This window comes from Tupaia chinensis, unplaced genomic scaffold (genome assembly GCF_000334495.1).
Source record: "Tupaia chinensis unplaced genomic scaffold, TupChi_1.0 Scaffold000557_1, whole genome shotgun sequence".
Classification (NCBI taxonomy): Eukaryota; Metazoa; Chordata; class Mammalia; order Scandentia; family Tupaiidae; genus Tupaia; species Tupaia belangeri.
The window spans coordinates 2,283,306-2,305,918 of record NW_006160069.1 but is presented as its reverse complement, the minus strand read 5'-3'; the positions used below and the strand labels follow the sequence as shown (position 1 = coordinate 2,305,918).

The window sequence follows — 22,613 nt, the reverse complement described above, 5'->3', positions numbered from 1 at the left end:
CTGAGAAGTATTTCATGTTGGGTAAAGTCTTTTTACAAGTAAAATGATAAATAGTGATTGACTGTTTAAAAAAATAATTGAAATAATAATAATAATCTGGGAAAAAATAATGAAAAGCTATTTGAGGACAATGGGGATTTTAATGTCTTTATATTGACTGATATGCATGGTATTCCTTCTGGAAAAAGAAATATAATACACTGTAAAGTTATATGTGATTCAATGTAATGTAAACAAGATTATGATGATAAAAAATCACCGATAGCTATTTACGCATTGGTTGTTTTACTCTGATAGAATAGTGGAGACAATGGCTCATTCATCATCTAACTTTTAAGAACATGAAGTACAAAATATGTGCTAAACTCTTGATATAAATATTCGAATAAATTAAACAGCATCAAAAATGGGAGCTATGGAAATTTCCAGAGAAAACTACAAAAGAGTAATTTTTTTTTAAATTTTTTTTGAGAAGTTTTTGCTATAGAGCGCGTATGCTCGCCAGAAAGACAGAGAGACAGAAAGCGAGAAATCACCCCCCAGGGGGGATGACCACGCTGCAATCTCTTCTTCTCCATTCTCCTCTTGGGATCTTGGGTATGCGTGCACACGCGACCGGCATGAGTTTAAGCTACTGGGGCTGGGACTCGAACTGCAGTCAACTACATGGGAGTCCAGCAGCATAGCCATTATGCCAATTGCTGATCCTATTGACCACATGCTTTTGTAAAAAGTCATCTTGAGAGAGGTTATTTAAAAACAATCTAGGGTTGGCTCTATAGTACAGTGGTTAAGCTCTGTGCATTGGGAGCTGGATCTCACATGGTCAATTTTGGTTCAAATCTTGGCCCTCAAAGTTTGAAAACATGCCTGGCATGCGCTCCAAATCCCGGTGGGCTAGAGAAATGGAGGAATAAGGATTGCATTCGACTGTACCCCATGGGGTGGAAGAGGCAGACACAATGACATTCTTTCTCTCTCTCATCAGTACGTGTACCCTCTGACATTAAAAAATAAATCCAAATTCTCCTTTTTAGATAAATAAGTTACATGGCAAGTAGACATAAACATAATTTATTTTGTACTTCTATTGTTATAACTTCCACAAGAAAACAAAAGTTTCATATGATTTATTTAGTACTTAATAGTACCTTCAAGAATTGAATTGGAAATTACTTATTTTGTTGTGATTCTTGAACATAAATGATTGGACTGTGTGTAATGTTTTCCTTCTCATATACCAACCTCTCAGATGCATTTACTACTGATCATAATTCAATGGTATCCTTAACGTTTAAAGCATAAATAACTTAAGTGAAAAAGGGAAATTTCAAAAGTGATAATCATTTTTATCCAATGTTTTTGATATAATTTTTCTTTATAAAAATTACATGGAAAAAATAGCATTTTTTTTTTTGAGAGGTTTTTGCTATAGGGCACGTGAGCTCACCAGAAAGACAGAGAGAGACATAGGAACAGAAAGCGAGAAATCACCCCTCGGGGGGATGGCCACGCCTCAATCCCTTCTCCTCCATTCTCCTCTTGGGATCTTGAGCATGCACGCACAAGTGCCTGGTGTGAGTTTGAGCCACCGGGTCTGGGACTCAAACCGTGGTCGGCTACATGGGAGTTCAGCGACATAGCCATTATGCTAACTGCCGGTCCCTTAGTTTGTTATCTTCAACATATCCTTTCAAACATAAAATCTCTTCCCATATCACAAAGTTTTGTTTTATAGCTTATTGGTTCTTCAGGCTGACATTAATAAATTCTTTATTATTCAAAAATTAATTTTCCAGGAGATTTTCCTAAACTAACTCATCTTCCAACTCAATGAATTGATGGAATACAGACTCATTTGATGCAAATATCTGTGTGGAGACTAGTTATAAAGGAAATAAATGTTGTAAAAAGAAAACTATATTATCTATTGTCATAGAAAATACACATTATTTTTAAATCATCCTGTTTGATATTATCCATGTCAATAACCAGTTGGATACCCCATGGACAACCATGCAGTTTGAGTCCTGAACCTGGTGGCTTAGAATAAAAGCCAGGCACCTGTGCCTGCATGCCTAAAATCCCAAAAAGGAAAGAGAAACGGAAGAGAAGGGATTCCAGTGTGATCTTGCTTCATGGAGGGATGGTTTCTTGTTATTCCTCTCTCTCCTCTTTCTCTTTTTCTTCTCTAGTAAGCACATGTATCTCTGGTAAATGCTTGAAAAATCATAAAAATTCTGTTGGCAAATTGAATGACTGATTAGGTGATTTATTCATCCATTGCTAACTTTATTATCTCACTTTAATTAACACCGAAGACTTTTTATTTATTTATTTATTTTTATTTTTTAAGGTAGAATCTCACGTGTGGGAATCATTCTTCCTCAGCTGCCCAAATTACTGGGGTTACAATCACCCCATCTTTAGGCTGGACCAGGAATGGAACCTGGGCCTTCCGTGTGGTCCTATACTATGGAGCCCAGATCTCAGCAGTGCCCACCGCTGTGGCTGAGCCTCACTCCCTATTACTGGACTAGATGCTGAAGATTTGAGAAGAATAGTCTTTACCTTTTCTTAGACCTTTAAATTAAAGTCTAATGGGCAAGAAAGGCTAGTTTAGACCCTAGCAAATGTTCAGAGTTCTGAATATGCAAACAACATCTAAATATACTAAAGTATGAGCATTAGCCTGTTATGATGTGAAATAGAAAGCCAAGAGGTTGCTCCATAGTAACACATCTGGGCCCACTGGGGAAAGGCTCTGGGTTTGTGTTTCGGGACCTCCATAAGCACACCAGGCACATGTCCCCCTACCTGCAATCTTGGCCTGATGAGCCTGGGGGTGAGTCCCAATGTGAGGAGCCTGTGAGGAATTCCCATCTCTCAGTCTAGTGCTCTCTCTTTCTCTCTCTCATGGAAGAACTAAATATAAATTTTTTATTTTTTATTTTTATAAACTTTTTTAGGTTGTTGCCAGAGAACGCTTGTGCTTGTCAGAGAGAGACAGAAAGAAAGTAAGAAATCACCCCCAGGAGGATGGTCAAATTCCAATCCCTTCTCTGAGACTCTCCTCTTGGAATTTTGGGCATGTGCATGTGCCCAGTGTGATTTTCAAGCCACTGGGTCTGGGACTCAAACTGTGGGAGTCCAATGCCTTAACCACCATGCCACCTGCTGACTCCTAAATAACTTTTAAAGTAAAATAAAATTTTTGGAAAGTGTGATTTCACAATGGCAGCAGCTCTCAGGAGGTTTGTATTTTGTAGATGACTGTGTTGCCCAGTGTGGCAAAGACTGCAGCTCTTACTGCTGTGATGGAGCCACGCCCTACTGCTGCTCTTACTACGCCTACATCGGGAACATTCTCTCGTGAGTATTGGCCCCAGTTAGCAATATTGATACTCCCTCCCTTGTCCACTTACATTTCCAGTAAGTTCTATGATACAGTTGTGTATAATAAGATTGGTTAGTGACAAATTTTTTTCCAGGAGACATTAACTATACAACACTATATAGTGTGTCATATTATCTGAAAAAATGTTTAAATTAATATATGAAATAAGTTATCTTTGTTTTATAAAAGATAAATATTCTTTCATTGCTTAAATTTGTAGACCATAGTCTCTTTTTTGGTGATTATTGAATATTGTCAATGTTATTGTCTGCTTTGTTGAAGGACTTGTAAGGTACAATTTGTTATTTTGTTATGTCCAGTTTGTTTTGCCATCCATGTGTTACTCTGATGCTTTCAGTAGATACCAGGGAAAAGAGCTCTGATGATTTCAAAACAGCTGAGATGTGAAATCTCTATTCCTACATAACACATATAAAGCAATTTCAGAAAACAGGTATAGAGCCCAAGAAAAGCTAAGTATGAATAATGTAAAGGGATTAAAAAACAAGCCACACGTGCAACAAGAAATAAGTATGCATAGAATGTGTTAAGCATTTTCCAATCGTAAATTAATCGTTTTGGTTCAGCCATGCTGGCATGTTCTGCTAAGATGCTGTGCTCCAAGGTAGGGACCACATGGCAAGCCCGGGTCTGATTCCCTGTCCTCCCCAAAGGTGGATACGGTGGTGTGCATATGTAATCCCAGTGATGCTTAGGGCTGGAAAAGGAGGAGCCCGAGCTTAGGGCTGGCCAGGACAACATAGCAAGACACTAACGGATAGAGTTGGATGTAGTGACTCACATACGTCATTCTAGCTAGGAGTCTTAAGGCAGGAGGACACAGTGAGACTGTCTTAAATGTTAAAAATTAACAAGTATAACTTAAGAATTTTCTTTGGAATTGCAAAGGGAAACGAGAAAGCAGGATATACTTTCTGAGTTGTACGTCTGGAAATGAGTGTACTTGTCAATTCCTCCAGAGAAGAATGCGATTAAGAAATGAAAGGTAAAGACTTAGGAACATAGGGACCAGCAGTTAGCATAATGGCTATGTCTCTGGACTCCCACGTAGTCGACCGCGGTTTGAGTCCTGGACCCGGTGGCTTAAACTCACACTGGGCGCGTGTGTGTGCGTGCCCAGGATCCCAAGAGGAGAATGGAGGAGAAGGGATTGCGGCGTGGCCATCCCCCCTGGGGGGTGATTTCTCGCTTTCTATCTCTCTGTCTCTCTCTGTCTGGCGAGCGCACACGCCCTATAGCAAAAACCTCTCCAAAAAAAAAAAAAAAAAAAGACTTAGGAACAGGAATACCGTGAACTAGAATTCCCCCTGGCTTTCAGGTAGTGGCAGCAGTCTGGCCTCTGGCCTCAGGCTTTTTTCTTTTTCAGTTAAGTATCAGAATGATCAGGAAGCTGCTCTGTTCCCAAACAGTTTTTGCTTAATTCTTGTCCTCCAAAGGCTCAAGTGGAAACAGGATATTAGGCACTAAGTCATACGTGCCCAGCTATTTTAAGGATGTAGCCACTGAGACCTCTCAGAACACATCCTCCGTTTCCTCCATAGTAAACCTGGTACCATGTGAACTCTAGAGTCAATACTGGGCCTGGTATCAGCTAGGGATCATGTCCCTGAATACTAGAGGTCTTCAAAAAGATGTTTGAAAATCCAAGCTACGAAAAACTATGAGCCATGTTATTGTCCTGATGTTAAGATTGCATGATAGTTATATAACAATGTGTGCTTGCTTTAAGAAGTACGTTCTGAAGTCTGAAGGGGTAAAGGGATCTCACACATGGAGTTTACTCTTAGACCACTGAGAGACCTTAACCATGAATGAAAGGTAAAAGGAAGCTTTTCAAATCATATTTGCAACTTCGTGTAACTTAAAATCATATCCAAATAAAAACTTAAAAAAAAAAAGAAATGTGCTTTACAAAAAAAATGATACTTTGGGATACTCTTGAAAACTATCATAGATGTAAGAGAAATGTCGGGCTGTAATAAACTAAATGATGGGTGAGCTCTGAGCATTCTTTGAAAGGCAAGTAACACTAAATAAAATGTTTAAAATTTTCCTCATGGGTGATTTGCTGAAAAAGAGATAAGCCCACTTCCTACACTAGAAAACTGTTAGCATGATTTTTAAATTTTTTAATGCTCAATATAAATGTATAATGGTGTTTACAGTTGTGTATTGTTCTCTAGTGTTGAAAGTAATTTAAAATACATTTAAATTTTACTCATACATTTAAATTTTATTCTGGGTGGTCTCCACATACCAGGGTGTTATTGCAGGTAGATACTGGGGTGGCCCAGCAGGAAAGATTTGAGGAACCTCATCCCTCAGTGATTCTGATCCCTGGCTGCTGGCCTTGCTCCCACTTCTCTTCTACCGCACTACACCACAAAGCACATTGTGTCTCCACTCTCAGCTCATGACTGTCCCCACCCTCATAAATGTGTGTAGAACACAGAATTGCTTATTAATCAGAATGTTTTACAAGTTTTAAATTGGAGATGTGTTTCATACGATTTACATTTGTGGTGAAGTTCACGTTTTTATGGTACATGTTCTGGATTTTTAACTACTTTAACACTGATTAAAGACTTCATTGAGTTGACATATTTATCTGGGTTATTAGGACTATGTACTTGTTATGTTTGGAAAAAAGAATCATGTTTTGGAAGGGAAAATAAACACAAATGGCATTATAGTTCATGCAGTTAAACCGAACTTTCTATTCAAAGAAATCACTGAATAAATCCCTTGCTAAACAATTCTTAGTGAAAAGAGAAAAAAAAAGAAAGAAAGAAACTTTAAAGTGTTTTCCCCACTGGATAAAGAATACGTTTCCAGGATTTCCAGTTATTGTTTAACATTTGAAAAGAGTTCTTAACTCCACCCAAAGCATTTTTATTTTTTTAAGTTTGAGATTGAGGGGGAGGGAGTGCAGTAGGTAGAAAAAGAAGTCAATTCCAAGAAGACTTACAATAGTTCTGTTATGCAAGTGTTTTCAAATATTGCTGTTTTGGAACTCATAATCTATGCCTCCTCTCTCTCAAGCTTCCAGGTGTCTTCTAAGTAAAATAATTTTAGTTGCCTTAATAGAAAGTTAAATATTTATCGTTCCCAGAAAAGTAAAAAGGAAGAAAGCAATAAGCACAATGAGATATTATGTATCATAATCGAATAACTTTGGTTATAGTTTGGCTTATATTTTTGCTTGTTTTAAAAATAAAAATGTTAGCTTTGTTTAAAATCAACTGAAAAGAATACGAAATAGTTTGGGTCATTGAAGACTGTTCATAAGCTGGTACGCTTAGGTCCACTTGACCCTTTTTGTTGAGCCCAGACCTTCAGCAACTAAAATAATCAGAGTTGAGTGGACAAGTTCAACCCTTAATTCTGTTTACTCCAACTGTCCTAACCATTTTGAAAACTACTATGATTTGTGTTTAAAGCTATCATGAGAATTTCTAATTCACTTTTTAGTTGAAGAGTTTTATTTTACTCAGTTTTCTGCTTTTTATTACTTTAAGATATGAGTTAATTTTGGCAAATAAATTCAGATTCCCTCTTTTTCTTATTGTAGCTAAAAATTGTGAATTTACTTTTGTCTCATGAAAAACTTTGAATATTAAACTTTAAAATAGTGTATCTAGAGCCAGCAGGTAGCATCTAGGTTAAGGAAATGAATCCCATGTGGCCAGCTGAATGGTTCAAGTCCTAGACCCAGGGGCTTGAAACTCATGCCAAATGCTTGTGTGTGTGCACCCTAAGTACCAAGGAGACTGGAGGAGAAAGGATTGCAGTATAGTCATCCCCTCTAGGGAGGGTAATTTCTTGCTCCTCCACCATCTCTCTCTGGTGAACACCATACCCTATAGCAAAAACTTAAAAACAAAGAAATCTAATGTTGCCCATTATGGTCACAGATTCTAACTTTAATTTAGAAGAATCAAAATGTTATTTTTCAAAATTAAAGAACAATTTTTGCAGTAGCCAGTGTTTACTATTCAATCGATTAATAGTTTATAAATACACATTGAATATTAGTTACCATGGTAGTGCTGAATTAGATCCTGGAATTCATTTGGGCATAGTGAGCCAGATGATATGATGTAATAAATGATGAATGATTTAAAAAAAATAAGAAGAAGAATAAAAATAAATAGATGACAATTTGAATTCAGTGAGTTCATCTATGAGGCATTTGGAGGACTGAAAGAGCGCTAAATGTGTGTGTGTGTGTGTGTGTGTGTGTGTGTGTGGTGTGTGTGGGGTGTGTGTGTGTGTATTTGGTTAGCCAGATGTTTAGGAAAAGCCTCATAACCATGGAATTTGATCAGACGTTTGAAGGAAGAGTAGATATTTACATACATAGCAAAGAAAGGGAAATGCATTCCAGACACAGAGATTCACATTCAAAGGCCAAGATAAAAGAAAGGAAATGGTCAGTTTGGGAAAACCCATGTTACTCAGGATAGCTAGAGGGAAGTGATAGAGTTTGAGTGCAACATGGGGATAAATAGGTAAGACAAAAGATAGACCCTGAATGAAATATTTTTATTGGTCATTTCTAACCAAGCTAGAAAGAGATTTTCTAGAAATAAATGATCTGATTTTACATAGGTCCATAGGTCGGACAAATTCTTAGCTACTACTGTGACAGTAGGCAAAGGTGAGAAGGTTCTAACTGAGAAGTGTTTTTATTTATTCCATAGATGAAAGATTTGGGATACATACACACTTTGAGATTTTACACTATTTGAGGCCACATGATAAAATAGATAACCTTATAGTTATTCCTTCATTTAACAGATTTTTGTCTATGAGGGCAACTACTTGAAGGTGAGAATCCATAATAGGTTTCAAAATGAGAATTAAACTAACTTGAAAAATTAAAAAAAACTTCTTACCAGAGCAATTCTCACACAATTTATCCAGCAATTCTTCCCCATGGAAGATAAATATTCTGTGATTAACATGGAAAGAGACAATTAAGTTTTTGCTGCTGATGAAATTTAATAGACATTCCATAGAGTGTGGATTCAACATAAAGGTACAATTTGCAGAGTACTTTTTAGAATGAGTAGAATTCAAGAGAAAAGAGGGTACAGTTGAGTGGCTCATTACTGTTACCCAGTAAAATTAATTAAAAATGACTTTACTGAAGATACTGTGTTATGGGAGTAAGAGAGTTAAGTGTGCATGCTAAGCAAATAAAAAATAAGTGTGTGTTATTGAATATTAACCAAATATTGACTCATTTGGACATGGTAAACCAGATGATAAGATATAGAATTGAATTCCTTAACTCAAAAGTAGATTTTGGTTTTTCCGTCTTACAATTGTGAAATGCTGATCTGTCTAAGGATTCGTCAGAGCACCATCTGGCCCATATAAAATACCCACGGGAAAAAATATCAAGAGGAAGAACTAATAATGGAGATCCTGATGGGATTAAGTTTTTCCTCTCAATGAAATGTGAAAGATGTATTACCAGCAGTTTTGCAAAGACAGCTAATAAATATCACAACTGTGATTTTAGAGCCATGCTATGCATGAAAGCAAAACTGAATTAAAAGATAAAGGTTTCATATTTTCTAATGGCATTTGAGGTCCTGTGATCACTAAGAAGCTGAGTGATCTGAATTAAACACATAAGGCTACTTAAACACAGAAACATAATGCATTTTAGAAGGCCTTTGGCATCGGTAAAAAAAAAACATCTTTTAAGTTAATTAAATTTAAGTGACCTTGGTATTTAGTTGTGAGAATTAAAAAAAAAAAAGACACATCTTAAAAATATATACTGAGCAAATCAGAATGCACTGGAATTTTATTTTCATTGTAGTAGTAACACAAAGATGATGAATTAATGTTAAAATAAAGACAAACATGATTTAAAATGTAACTTGTGTTTGATTGAAGAAGAAAGTCAGTGTTTCTCAGAAGTGATGTATTGACAATTTATGGTTGATTACATTTTTTATAATAGAGAGAAAGAGAAGCATCTTTGACAGGGTGTCATCATGCTGCAATTCCCTTTGCCCAGCCCTCTAGCTCTTCAGGATCCTGGTGCTAGAAGGGTTCCTGTTGTGTTTTCAGGCCTGTAGGGAATCCAGACTTGCTGTTGCCATATGGCTTCTAGCCTAGCAGGGCACTTGCACTACTGCTGTGCCTTAGTGATTACTTTGGGTTATTCTATTACAAGCAAAAATAAATGTGTAGGCGTCTAAAACTTATCTCAGTCACATACATATTCTATTCTAATTTTCTTTATGAATTGAACCTAGTTATTGGAAGCATGATTTTTTTAAGGAAAAAAATTAATGAAGTTTCTAGAACATGTTCTGGGGAAATTTTATCTACAAATAGGTACAGAGATAGTCAGTGAGCTACAATGTGTGTACGGGGGCGTATAGCCAGGAATCAAACATGGCTCCTGTCCATGAGCTGCTTAGAATTACTGGAGCAAAGTCCTTAGCAGCTAGTTTAACCTGTTGTGAAAAGCACAGAATACAGTGGAACAAAGAGGAGAAACTATTCGTCAAACTTGCGGCTACTGAGAGGGCTTCCTGAAGAAGAGTAATTCTAAAATTAATCTCAAAGGGAAAGCAAATGATAAAATATATCACTCAAAGTTAAAACATATTGTAGAACAGGAAAGTAGAAGAATTTTTTTTAACTTAACAAATACTTAACAAAAAATAAATTAATTAAAATAATTCTACCTCAAACACCATGCCTAATGGTATGATGTTATACCACCTTCCCTAAAGATAACAATAAGACTTGCTAATGTCTATCCTCACTCTTATTACCATTGTACTGGGAGTTCTGGCCAGTACAATCAACAAGTTAAATAAGTAATAAGAATTGAATAGGAAGGAACTAGTTTGCTATTAGTTACTAACAATATGATCAGCAATACTTTTCAGATTGTAAAAATAAATGGAATTCACTGAAATTATAAAATATAAGATCAGCATACAAAACTTAGTTCATTCCTATTTACCAGAAGCACTCAATTAGAAAAGGTAGTATGTTGTATGTACACAATTCTCAAATACAACATTAAAAACCAGAAGTTACCTAGTAAGAAATCTAGTGATAACATCTTCATGGCATTTATGGAGTAATATAAATATGTAAAAATTTCAAAATGATAGAGACCTAAGAGATTAAGAAAGATGTCAAATTGTCAGTAGGAATAGTATAAGGAGATCAGTATTGGATTATGCCAATTCTTCCTGAACTATCCGCTTATTCAATAAAATTTCAGTCAAAATCAATAGGACCTTTTACTGTTGAATTTGACAGACTGGGTCTACAATTCGTGTAAGACAGTAAAGAACCCAGAAAAAAAGATGATGGCTATGAAAAAGAACAAGACTAGCTGGTATGTCTTACAGATATCCCGATTTATTATACAGCTACCGAGAGTAAATGGGGGGGTACGAGTTCACAGACAAAAGGCAAGAATGGAGAGCGTGGAAACAGACATGTATTTATGGGAACCTGATGACAGAGAAGGCATTACAAGCCAGTGGAGATAGGTGGACTTTTGACTAAATGATGCTAAGACCATTAGGTATTTTGATGGATAAACATTAAACAGGTCAATCCATCACTTTACATTAAAAATCCACTCCTATCACACTGTACATAGATGCAAGAAGCAAGCATTTTAATTTTTTTTTTTTGGAGAAATTTTTGCTATAGGGCGCGTGCGCTCGCCAGACAGAGAGAGACATAGAGACAGAAAGCGAGAAATCACTCCCCCAGAGGGGAATGGTCACCCTGCAATCCCTTCTCCTCCATTCTCCTCTTGGGATCTTGGGCACTCACGCACACGCGCCCAGCGTGAGTTTTAAGCCACCAGGTCCAGGACACGAACTGCGGTCGACTACGTGGGAGTCCAGCGACATAGCCAAAAATATAAGATCAGCATACAAAACTTAGTTCATTCCTATTTACCAGAAGCACTCAATTAGAAAAGGTAGTATGTTGTATGTACACAATTCTCAAATACAACATTAAAAACCAGAAGTTACCTAGTAAGAAATCTAGTGATAACATCTTCATGGCATTTATGGAGTAATATAAATATGTAAAAATTTCAAAATGATAGAGACCTAAGAGATTAAGAAAGATGTCAAATTGTCAGTAGGAATAGTATAAGGAGATCAGTATTGGATTATGCCAATTCTTCCTGAACTATCCGCTTATTCAATAAAATTTCAGTCAAAATCAATAGGACCTTTTACTGTTGAATTTGACAGACTGGGTCTACAATTCGTGTAAGACAGTAAAGAACCCAGAAAAAAAGATGATGGCTATGAAAAAGAACAAGACTAGCTGGTATGTCTTACAGATATCCCGATTTATTATACAGCTACCGAGAGTAAATGGGGGGGTACGAGTTCACAGACAAAAGGCAAGAATGGAGAGCGTGGAAACAGACATGTATTTATGGGAACCTGATGACAGAGAAGGCATTACAAGCCAGTGGAGATAGGTGGACTTTTGACTAAATGATGCTAAGACCATTAGGTATTTTGATGGATAAACATTAAACAGGTCAATCCATCACTTTACATTAAAAATCCACTCCTATCACACTGTACATAGATGCAAGAAGCAAGCATTTTAATTTTTTTTTTTTGGAGAAATTTTTGCTATAGGGCGCGTGCGCTCGCCAGACAGAGAGAGACATAGAGACAGAAAGCGAGAAATCACTCCCCCAGAGGGGAATGGTCACCCTGCAATCCCTTCTCCTCCATTCTCCTCTTGGGATCTTGGGCACTCACGCACACGCGCCCAGCGTGAGTTTTAAGCCACCAGGTCCAGGACACGAACTGCGGTCGACTACGTGGGAGTCCAGCGACATAGCCATTACACTAACTGCTGGTTCCCAAGCATTTTAATTTTTAAAAGGAAGAATCCTTTCTAAAAAAATAAAGTGAAAGGAGAAACATACTAAAAATAACCAAACTATACACTTTAAAATGGTGAATTTTATAGTAAGTGAATTACATCTTAATTTAAAAAATTAAATAAATGGGGCAACAGAATTGGTAGATAAATATGTGAAGAAAAAATCTGTCACTTGGAGAAGATACTTATAATTCATATGACAATAAAGGATCAGTATCTAGAATGCTTCAGTAGGTAAAGAGGCCATGCCTTTGCACAGAGTAAGGAATATAGCAGAAAACTGGAAGAGTCATGAACATATGGAAGCTGCTCCACCTGGCTAATTAAAGCAAAGGAAAGTAATTGAAAACAATGAAATACGTCCTACACCCAGCAGGCTGACAACGCAGCAGAATTCTCACAGCACGGTTCTTAACATTTTAAGTGGGGACATGAAGGATGTAATGGAGAGCCATTTGACCCCATACAGTAAAGCCAAAAAAAGGACCTACTTTAGGACTTAGTGGTACCTCTTCTAGATATATTCCCTAGAAAATCCCCAGATATGCACAAGGTCACATTTGCAATGTTGTTTAGCAGCTTATTTAAAATAATAAGACATTGACACAACCTCAATTTCCATCAGAAGAGAATGAATAAATAAATTAGAGTATATTCATACAATGGAATCAGATATAGCAATGCATATTAACACATTATTATAGTAAAGCTCAAAACTGCCCATGGTGTATGAAAAAGAGCTAACTAAAGAAGAATGTGGGACCAACCAGTGGTGTGGTGGTTAGGGTAGCTGGATCTCATATGGCTGACTCCATGGTTCAAGTCCTGGAGCTGGTGCTTTAAAACACACCAGGTACATGTGCTTGCATGCCCCAAATCCTGAGAGGCGAGTAGAGAAGAGATGGCAGCATGGTCACCCTTCCTGGAGGTTGTCTTCTCACTTCCCCTCTTTCTCTATCTCTCTCTCTCTCTCTTTCTCTCTCTCTCTATCTGGCTCAGCTGAGCAATGCACCCTATAACAAAACTAAAAAAATAAAAAGGAAAACCGGAAGAATGTGTAAAGCATGATTCTATTTGCGTAAAGCTAAGCACTTAGTGTGTTAAATAGTTTTTCATATTATTTTGCTAATTGTACATGTGATGAACATGTAAATATATGAGGGAGAGAAGAGTATGAATGAATTTCAGCATTGCCTAAGACTGAGGGGTTTCCAAGACTTTCAGTGCTGCAATTCAGATGGTCCCAGGAAAACTGGGCCTAGTCAGTCACCCTCGAGAAAAATGTAGGGAAGTGGCTTTCAACTAACTACAATATTTTATTGTTTAAAAAATTAAACATCTGGAACCAGCAGATGGTGTAATGGTTACATCGCTGGACTCCCACATGGTTAACCATGGTTCAAGTTCCGAATTCGGCAGCTTGAAACTCATGCTGTGTGTGTGTGTGTGTGTGTGTGTGTGTGTGTGCATGCCCAAGTCCTGAGAGGAGAATGGAGGGTAAAGGATTGTAGCATGGCCATCCTCCCCAGAGGATGACTTCTTGCTTTTTGTCTCTGTCTATCTTTGTCGCTCTGGCAAGCTACATGCACCCTATAGCAAAAATCTCTCTAAAAGAAAAAAAATTAAACATATGAAGCAATTATTAACATGTAATAAATCTGGGTTGAGAATACATGAAGGTTTTATATTATCTACAATTTTTATATGTTCAAAGATTCTTAAATTAAGAAACAAGAAAGCAATAGAAGAGTTTGATGATGGTCATAATGGAATCTCCTGGATGCCTTGTTAGCATGCAGACTCTAGTTTGATAGGTCTGGGTGGAACCTGAAATATGCATCTCTAACAAATTTCCAGGCAATGCTGATGCTGCCCATCCTCCAAGCATCCTGGCTACGGAAGGTCAGTACTATTTGACAACAGTCTGTGCTACAGGCTGAAGTCATAGAAGAGATTAAAACTTTGACATTACAATTACTATTTTATTGCTAGGGAACATGTGATTTTGCAAGCGAGAAAAAGGACCTCTGATGGAGGTGGTCCTCTTTTATTCTCTTCTCCATTTCTCAGTCCTATCAGGATTTGGGGGCACCTACACACACACACAAGCTTGGTAAGTTTTTCAAGCCATTGGGCCAGGATTCAAACTATAGCCAACTGTGTGGGATACACTTCCTAATAAACAGTGTTAACCACTGCTCTACCTGCCAGCCTAAGATATCAAAATTTTAGAACAGATGGAATGGGGCACTACAATTGAGCTGAATAACAGGAACAAATCCATATTAATTCTAAAGTTTCTGCTTAGGTTCAGAGGAGGATGAGTTCTATTTTAATATGTGGAATGAGGGGAGGCCTATCTTTGAAATCTATGCATTATTTTTTCATAGTGCATATTTTCCATGAACTCTTTGAAGACCTTCTTCTGTAAATGTGGAACTAAAACACCTAAAAGTGTTGGCTAAGAAGGAGTATTGAGTGGCTAGCAGGTGGCAGTAGTTAAGGTACTGGACTCCCACACAGTCAACTGCTGTTTGAGTGCTGGAACTGGCAACTTGAAAATTACACTGGGTGTGCTTGTGTAAGTGCCCAAAATCCCAGAAAGAGAAAGAATGAAAAGAGATTGCAGCATGGTAATCCCCCTTTAGGGGGTGATTTCTCACTTTCCCTCACACTGTCTCTCTGTCTTTCTTTCCAGCAAGAGCATGTGCCCTATGGAAAAAAAAAATTATATAGGACTAGCAGATTGCATGAGGCATGGAAATTAAGGAGGCTGAATCCCATGAGGTCCTGGACCCCATGGCTTGAAAATTACACTGGACACATATGTGTTTGTCCAAAATCCCGAGAGGAGAATGAAAGAGAAGGGATTGTGGTGTTATCATCCCTCCTAGGGGGTGATTTCTCACTTTTCCTCTCTCTCCCTGTCTGATTCTCTCAACAGTGCATGCACCCTATGGCAAATTTAAAAACATAAAAGGAGTGGGACCAGCATTTAGCGTAATGGTTATGTCTCTGGACTCCCACGTAGCCGATCACGGTTCGAGTCCCGGACCTGGTGGCTTAAACTCACGCTAGGCGTGTGTGCGTGCGTGCCCAAGATCCTGAGAGGAGAATGGAGGAGAGGGGATTGCAGCGTGGCTAACCCCCCTGGGGGGCAATTCCTCACTTTCTATCTCTCTGTCTCTGTCTGTCTGGTGAGTATACACACCCTACAGCAAAAACCTCTCCAAAAAAAAAACCATGAAAGGAGTATGGGTATGAACACAATGATCCGAAGAGAGAGCAACAATGGAGCAAGCCCACAATGAAACCCCAGGGAAATTCAGGAATACTCTGTGATTTGTCCCCTTTCTGCATTTGGATGCTATTTCAGCCTCCTCCACCTCTATCAAAACTGTCCTGTTCTTTCCTAATCAACCTGAATATACCTCCCCTGGTGGAGGGGACCATGAATGTCTTTATTGTCTCCTGTTTTCTTGTTGTGGCTTATATTATATAAAATATAGAATTCACGATAGTGCAGCTTATTCTTAATTGAATATGTTGCCATAACAAAGCAGTCGGTATGAGGTTCTATTGTTATTTACTCTGGCTGTGCTCAAAGCAGATCGACTCATATCTGTTCATATATTTCAGATGTTAAGAGCTCCTTTAATGAAATAGAAATCACAGTCGAGTATTATAAATGAAACTGTGTTTGGTGGTGTCAGGGATTGTTACGGTGAAGAGAACTACCATTTATTTATGCTTTCTCTGTCCCAGATGTTCAATATATATTAGTTTATTAATGTTCAGAATAGCCCCTGAGGCCAGGGTAGTACGGCTATCACCAGATGAGGAGGCTGAGTCTCAGAATTAGGTGTCCAGTTTTGCACAGCTGCTGTGTAATGAGCTGATATTTAAAGCTTTGCTTGCTTGACCTCCTTCTGTGACTCCCTTCTCAGTCCTGAAAATCTGAAAAAAATTTCAAGGTGGGATGAATGGGAATAATTCATTACTATCCACATGGAGACCTAAATACCATACTGTTGAAGGAGCATTTTCTTACCCTCAATACCTGGATTAAATTCTTTTCTATAGGCTGCTTTTCCCTACCCTGTTATTATCAGGTTATTCAGGTTGCTAAGTTGTCTATCTGCCCTTTCACACTCCAGATCTGGGAGTACAAGAAGCCAGTCTGCCAAGTCTCCATCAAAACCACAGAGCCTAATGAGCTGAACAATTTATAGTGGGTCATTGAAACGCAGATCAGTCTCCCCTTTAAACATGAGCAACCTGACATTTTCGGGGCTCTAAATTAATATGCACCATTAGGATAAATATTTGCTTAGAAGAATCAAATCATAATTCGACTATGTTATTGGTTTCAGAGAATATCTCTTCATGGAATACGGATGAAGTATCATTACAAAGTAAAAGAGGAGATGGAATCAAGCCTCACTTTCTAATCATACTGTTTATGGTAAATTATAATCAGATGATAGGAACTAGAATTGAAATGCCAATTTGATTATAATGATTTAACCTCTTGTCATGATTCTGGGGTGCATGTGCTTTATCAACGAGGCAGTATGATCTGCGAGCCTGATTGTTAAGCCACTAGGCTCCTATGCACCTCTGTTCACTTTTATAATTTTTGGAGATAAAAATGTTTTATTGATAAAATTAAGGAGGAAAGAATTATGCACACCCAGTGATTCTTTTTTATCCCATTATATTGGAAGAATCCCGGCAGGCAGCTGTAGAACAGTGTCTCCCAGCTGTCTCCCAACTGCAAAATGTTAGGAGGAACACACCCATAACTAATGAAAATTTCAGAGGGTGATGATAACCTCATAAAGTGTAATAGGATTTCATCTGAAAGTGCCACGGCTGAAAGCCTTAGCTATTTAACCCAGAAGAGCTTTCTGTGACTCAGAGACAAACAGAATTTGTAGTTCCTATATTCATTGTTAGGGAAAGTGGAGGCAGAGAGAAGACCTTACCAACAATAAGAGTGCTTTTATATTTTTGCACAAAGATGGCAAAAATAGAGAAAGACCATGAATGTTTGAATATGACAAATTACTGGAAGCATATTTCTATACAGATTCACAGTATCAAAAAGGTGAGCAAGACTGTACCTCTCTATGCCAGATTTTGCAAAAATAAGTGCTGCCTGTGGTTGCAAATAACCAGCCCTGTGGGGCTGATGCAATATTTTTCCTTTTTACACACCAGGAATAATACAAGGTCAGCCTTTGAAATATTACACATAGGAAAATATTGGAATTTAATTATCAAGTAAATGCTGAAAACTCTACTTTGAGGTTGCATTTCCAAGTACTGCCCATCCTTACAGTAAATCGATAGATCTTGTCAGGTGGGATTAAACAGGAAGCAAATTTTTTTGTGATTTTATTCTTAATTAATAGAAGTTGTAGTGGTAGGTTATTGAAGAAAGACCATGAATGTCTGAATTTAGAAAACTTGGGTTTGAGTTTCTCTTCCTTTACGCTGTGTGAACTTAGTTCTCCTAGGATCTCTAAACCTCAGTTTGTTGGTGTAAAGAGGGAATGGTGGTGGTGCCGGACCATGGTACAGTGGTAAAATGTGACGCTGTGCAAAGCAGATCCATGTGGGAAGATTGCCACTGTGCATCTGGAGACCTCCCTGAGTATGCCAGCCATGCGTGTCCCACTGGCCTGGACTGACTGAAGCTCAGGGTGGATTGTGGTTTCAAGACTCTGTTGGGGGAGCTGTATCTCTCTCTCACTCTTTGTCTCTCACTTTAGACAAAATGTATATAAGATATTATATGAAAAGGGAATAGTAGTAATGACTTACTTTTCATAATTGGTGTGCAGGATATATTTGTACTATGACCAATAGAAGGGCTTTATGAATATTTTTGACATTCATGGAAATATTGGGCTTTGAAAACATCTGTATTTGGAGGAAGGAAATAGATTGGGAGCAAAGTGACTTTTCCAAGGTCATGTGGACAATCTGCAGGTGGGCTGCAGTGTGCTGCTTCTGGTGAGAGGACCCCTTCTCTCCCCAGGCTGTCCAGACCTCTCATCAACAGGAGAGAACCACCTGCCTCTCCCCAGGAGCACACTCTCAGCCTTGAGTGAAATAAATGACCCTCTTAATCAAATGTGATTGCAGTCTGATAGCTGCAAAAGCAGCTAATTAAGTACCAGGTCCTGCTGCCCAGCAGTTGCTAAAAGCATAATACAACCCAAAAAAGTCAGATGCATTAGGTCTACAGATCTGCCGTGTTGCCCTAAGCTGACCTGTGTTAGAGAGAGAAGCCAAGTTAGAAACAGGAAAAGTAAATTGAATAAAAATTGAAACTGGATTTATGAAGTTAAAAAAAAAAGAAAAAAAAAAACCACATCATTTTAAAAAAATCAGAGGGCAATGATTTGCTTTTCTAAAGTTTTGTTTTCTCTTTTCCCACTCTTTTAAGTTCATTTACTTTTATACATGATATCATGTTTGTGTGTGCATGACAGAGTCATCCTTGACAGGTTTTGACAGAGTGTCATCACACTATTTTTTTCTTTCCCTGGCCCTCCAGCTTGATAGCATCTTGGGTACACATGTACATACTCAGCATGTTTTCAAGCCAGCCCAGGGACTCTGACCCATAGTTAATTATGTGGCTTCCAGTACTGCGGCTTACATGGCTGTGACTAAACCACCAGGCTGGGCCATCTCCTTTATATCTTAAGGTTAAGTAGTCTTTAGTTTATGAAATAAACTGACAGCCAGATTAACAAAGGAAGCTATCAATTTATTCATGTGTACTTTTGTATATTGGAGCCACACAAACTATGAGACTTGAACGTAGGACAGGTTATTGAAGATTTTATACTATGTAATAAGGAATAGAAGCCTGGGAGTAAGTCACAAATATATGAGTGGAGAAGATGTGAAGGCCATCTCATTCTTCCCATTCCTAGTCACGTAAACAGCAAGTCAGTGAAAGCCCACCTGCATCCACTGACTATGATACAGATAGATATAAATTTATTTTACAGAAGGTTAGCTTTAGAAAAAAAAAAAAAAACTAGCTCTTGTGTGTACAGTCTCTGTGAATGGTTATCCGAAAATACGCCAAATATTTTGAGGTGATTATTTTGGCCTCCCACATTTTATGAAAAGATTCATTATAGAATTTCAATATCCTGATCAAAACTTAGTGTATTAATAGTTTATCAGAAATATGTCTTGTGCATATATACCTAGTTCATCTCCATTGATAATATGTCAATAACTCATGCACATAACAATGTCTTAACTGCGGGCCATTTCAGTAGTGATCCCAGATCTGAGCATGCTTTTACATGTGACAGTTTAGAATTTCCCTAATAAAGGAAATTCTACCAATATGTCATTGCTTGTTCTAACAATATGCCACTGCTTGTAAGACTTACAAGGAAGAATAAAAAAGGCAATGACTTCACTCTGATGATGTACATAATCTATATCTGGAACTATCATCAGATTGAAAGTATTTTTAGGGGGAGCAAATAAATGCCAGATGGCATGCAAAATAAAAAGTCATTGATCATAGCAAAGACCAGCCAGGGTCTACCAGTTCTGAACTGAATTTCTTTTTATTACGCCTGTTGGATTTAAGCAGCCAGCTTATTATGCATGTTACATATTTGACTTACAATCTGTGACAAAATAGTTTTCGTATCATAATCTTTCGTTGGAGAGGTTGATTTCAATTCTGGGGAAGATGGAGAAAGTATATTCCACCCTGAACCTCCCACAAAATGAAGCTATATAATCTGAACAAAATACACAGAGCAACTACCTTAAGAAAGACTACGGAAAGTATATCGTAGCAGGCAGATTGAGGAACACCAAAATTCTAAATATTGCCTAAGTACTACCCATGACTTTACTAGTTTTTTCCCTCTGTTTACCCCACTCTGAACTAAACATAGTCCAAACCACCTAAGTCAGCCTCAGGATATGGCCAGAAAACTATAGGAGAAGACCTCTAGTTCTATAAAAATATGTAAGATCTTTCTGTGCTCAAGAACAGTGGAGGATGTACCCCAATATTTTTCCTTTTTTTTTTTTCTGTTCTCTTGTACCCCAGGTCCCAAGTAATCTTTTGGTTGCTGCAGCAACAATGCCAATGACAGGACCAAAAGGAGCCAAAAACACTGAAAACAGGGAAGTTTCCTTTCTGATCCTGATGATGCAGAACTAGGAAGATAGTGCCCATCCCCACAGCCTCCTTCTGTCTATCCCCTCACTGTTAGACCATGGGTCTAAGCCTAGTTTTAGAAATACACAGAGTAGGGTAAATAAAGTCTATCATGGCCAGAGAACCACAAAGATTGCCCAGGGCGCCAGAAAACACTAGGGAGATCACCAAGATGGGGAAACTCAGGGAAGTGACCCCTGTAGTTGCTTGTGAAGTCCTGGGCTCCTCTCAGGTTGCACCTGCACTGATAGGGCCCTGAAAAGTTTACTATAGACCTTGAGAAATAAAAACAGGATAGACAACCACTCAAATTACACAAAGGCAACTGGGTAGTATATTAAGGGTCAGCTCTGACCATAACCAAAAAGGCCTTGAAAACTTACATTGAAACCTCAACCTACAAAAGTCTAGTTGGCATTTTTATGTTCTAAACAGAACCTGATTGCCCTAGAAAACAAAACAATATTCACGATTGGCTTAAAGAATCCCAAAGTCTCATAATATTTAAAAAGTCGAGGCTACAATTCAGTGTTACCCAGCATAAAAATAACCAAGAGGGGCTGGCAGATGGCCTGGTGGTTAAGAGCGCTGGACTCCCACATAACTGACTGCAGTTCGAGCCCCGGACCTGATGGCTTCCTTTCTCTCTCTCTCTCTCTCTTTCTCCCTTTCTCTCTCTCCCTCTTGCTATGTCTTTCTCTGTTCATATTAAAAGAAATAAATGAATAAATAAATATAAAGTTAAATAAAATAATTGTTAAAAAAAAACAAGAAAATGACAACCAGTGGATAATAGAAATGGTAGAATTATCTGATAGAGACTTTAAATCAGCTATTATTCAAATGACCCAAGGAGTAAAGGCAAACACTATTTAAAATTAGTGAAAAGACCAAAATTCTCAAAAAAGATAGAGAAAATATAAAGAATCAAATTAACTAAGGTTAAAATTTTTTTCTGGATGGACTCAATAGCAGAATAGAGATTTCAAAATAAAAATGAAAAAGTGAACTTGGTGACTAATTAATAAAATCCAGCCAATTATCTAACTCAAGTGAACTTGGTGACTAATTAATAAAATCCAATCAATTATCTAACAGAAATAAAAAATATTTTTAAGAATTGAACAGAACTTCAGGTATTTGTGGGACAATACCCAACGTGAATGTGGACAAGGTATAGTGTTTTGTCTTCACACTTCCATAGAGTATGGTACTAAAACATCAAGTTTGATGAAAGTGATAAACTTCAGATTCACAAACATCAGCAAATTGCACATAGGAAAGACCCTCCAATATTCACATCCAGATACATCATAATCAGATTATGAAAGATTAAAGAAAAAAATATATAGATAAATCCAGGGGAAAACCACACACTGCCTACAGGGGAACTATGATTCAAGTTACTTCACATTTCTTATCAGACACTGTGGAGACTAGAGAAGTGCTGTATTTTTTAAGTTCTGAAAGAAGAAAACTATCAAGCTAGTCTTCTATATCCAATAAAAATATCCTCAGGGATAGAAATAGAAGTCTTTGCTTTACCTATTTTGGTGCTCCTCAGCTGGGTGCATAGATATTTATAAGCATTATATCTTCTTGATGAATTAGACCTTTTACTACTATAAAATGTCCTTCTTTGTCTCTTCTTAATAGTTTTTTATCTTAAGGCCTATTTTGGGGCCCAGCAGATGGCATAATGGTTACATCGCTGGACTCCACATGGCTGACTGCATTTCGACTCTGGACCTGTAGGCTTGAAACTCACACCAGGCGCATGCATGTACATGTCCAAGATCTCGAGAGAAGAATGGAGGAGAAGGGATTGCGATGTGGCCCTCCCCCGTGGGGGATGGTTTCTCGCTTTCTGTCTCTCTTGTCTCTCTGGCATGCACATGCAACCTATAGCAAAGATCTCTTTCTAAAAAGAAAAAAAAAAGGCTATTTTGTCTGAAATCAGTATCGCAATTCCAGCTCTTTTTTGTTTTCCATTTGCATAGAATACCTTTTTCCAGACCTTCACTTTTAGTCTATATATATCTTTATCCATGAGGT

The 22,613-nt window shown here is 37.8% G+C and overlaps 1 protein-coding gene across 1 annotated transcript in view; it reads left to right on the top strand.

Annotated features, from left to right (window-relative positions):
* CYYR1 (cysteine and tyrosine rich 1) overlaps nt 1-22,613 on the top strand; it is a 121,628-nt gene that overhangs the window by 4,468 nt on the left and 94,547 nt on the right. Inside the window, exon 2 of the mRNA XM_006157708.3 lies at nt 3,270-3,372. Within this exon, the coding sequence (XP_006157770.2) occupies nt 3,270-3,372 (103 nt within the window). The remainder of the gene's footprint in view (nt 1-3,269; nt 3,373-22,613) is intronic.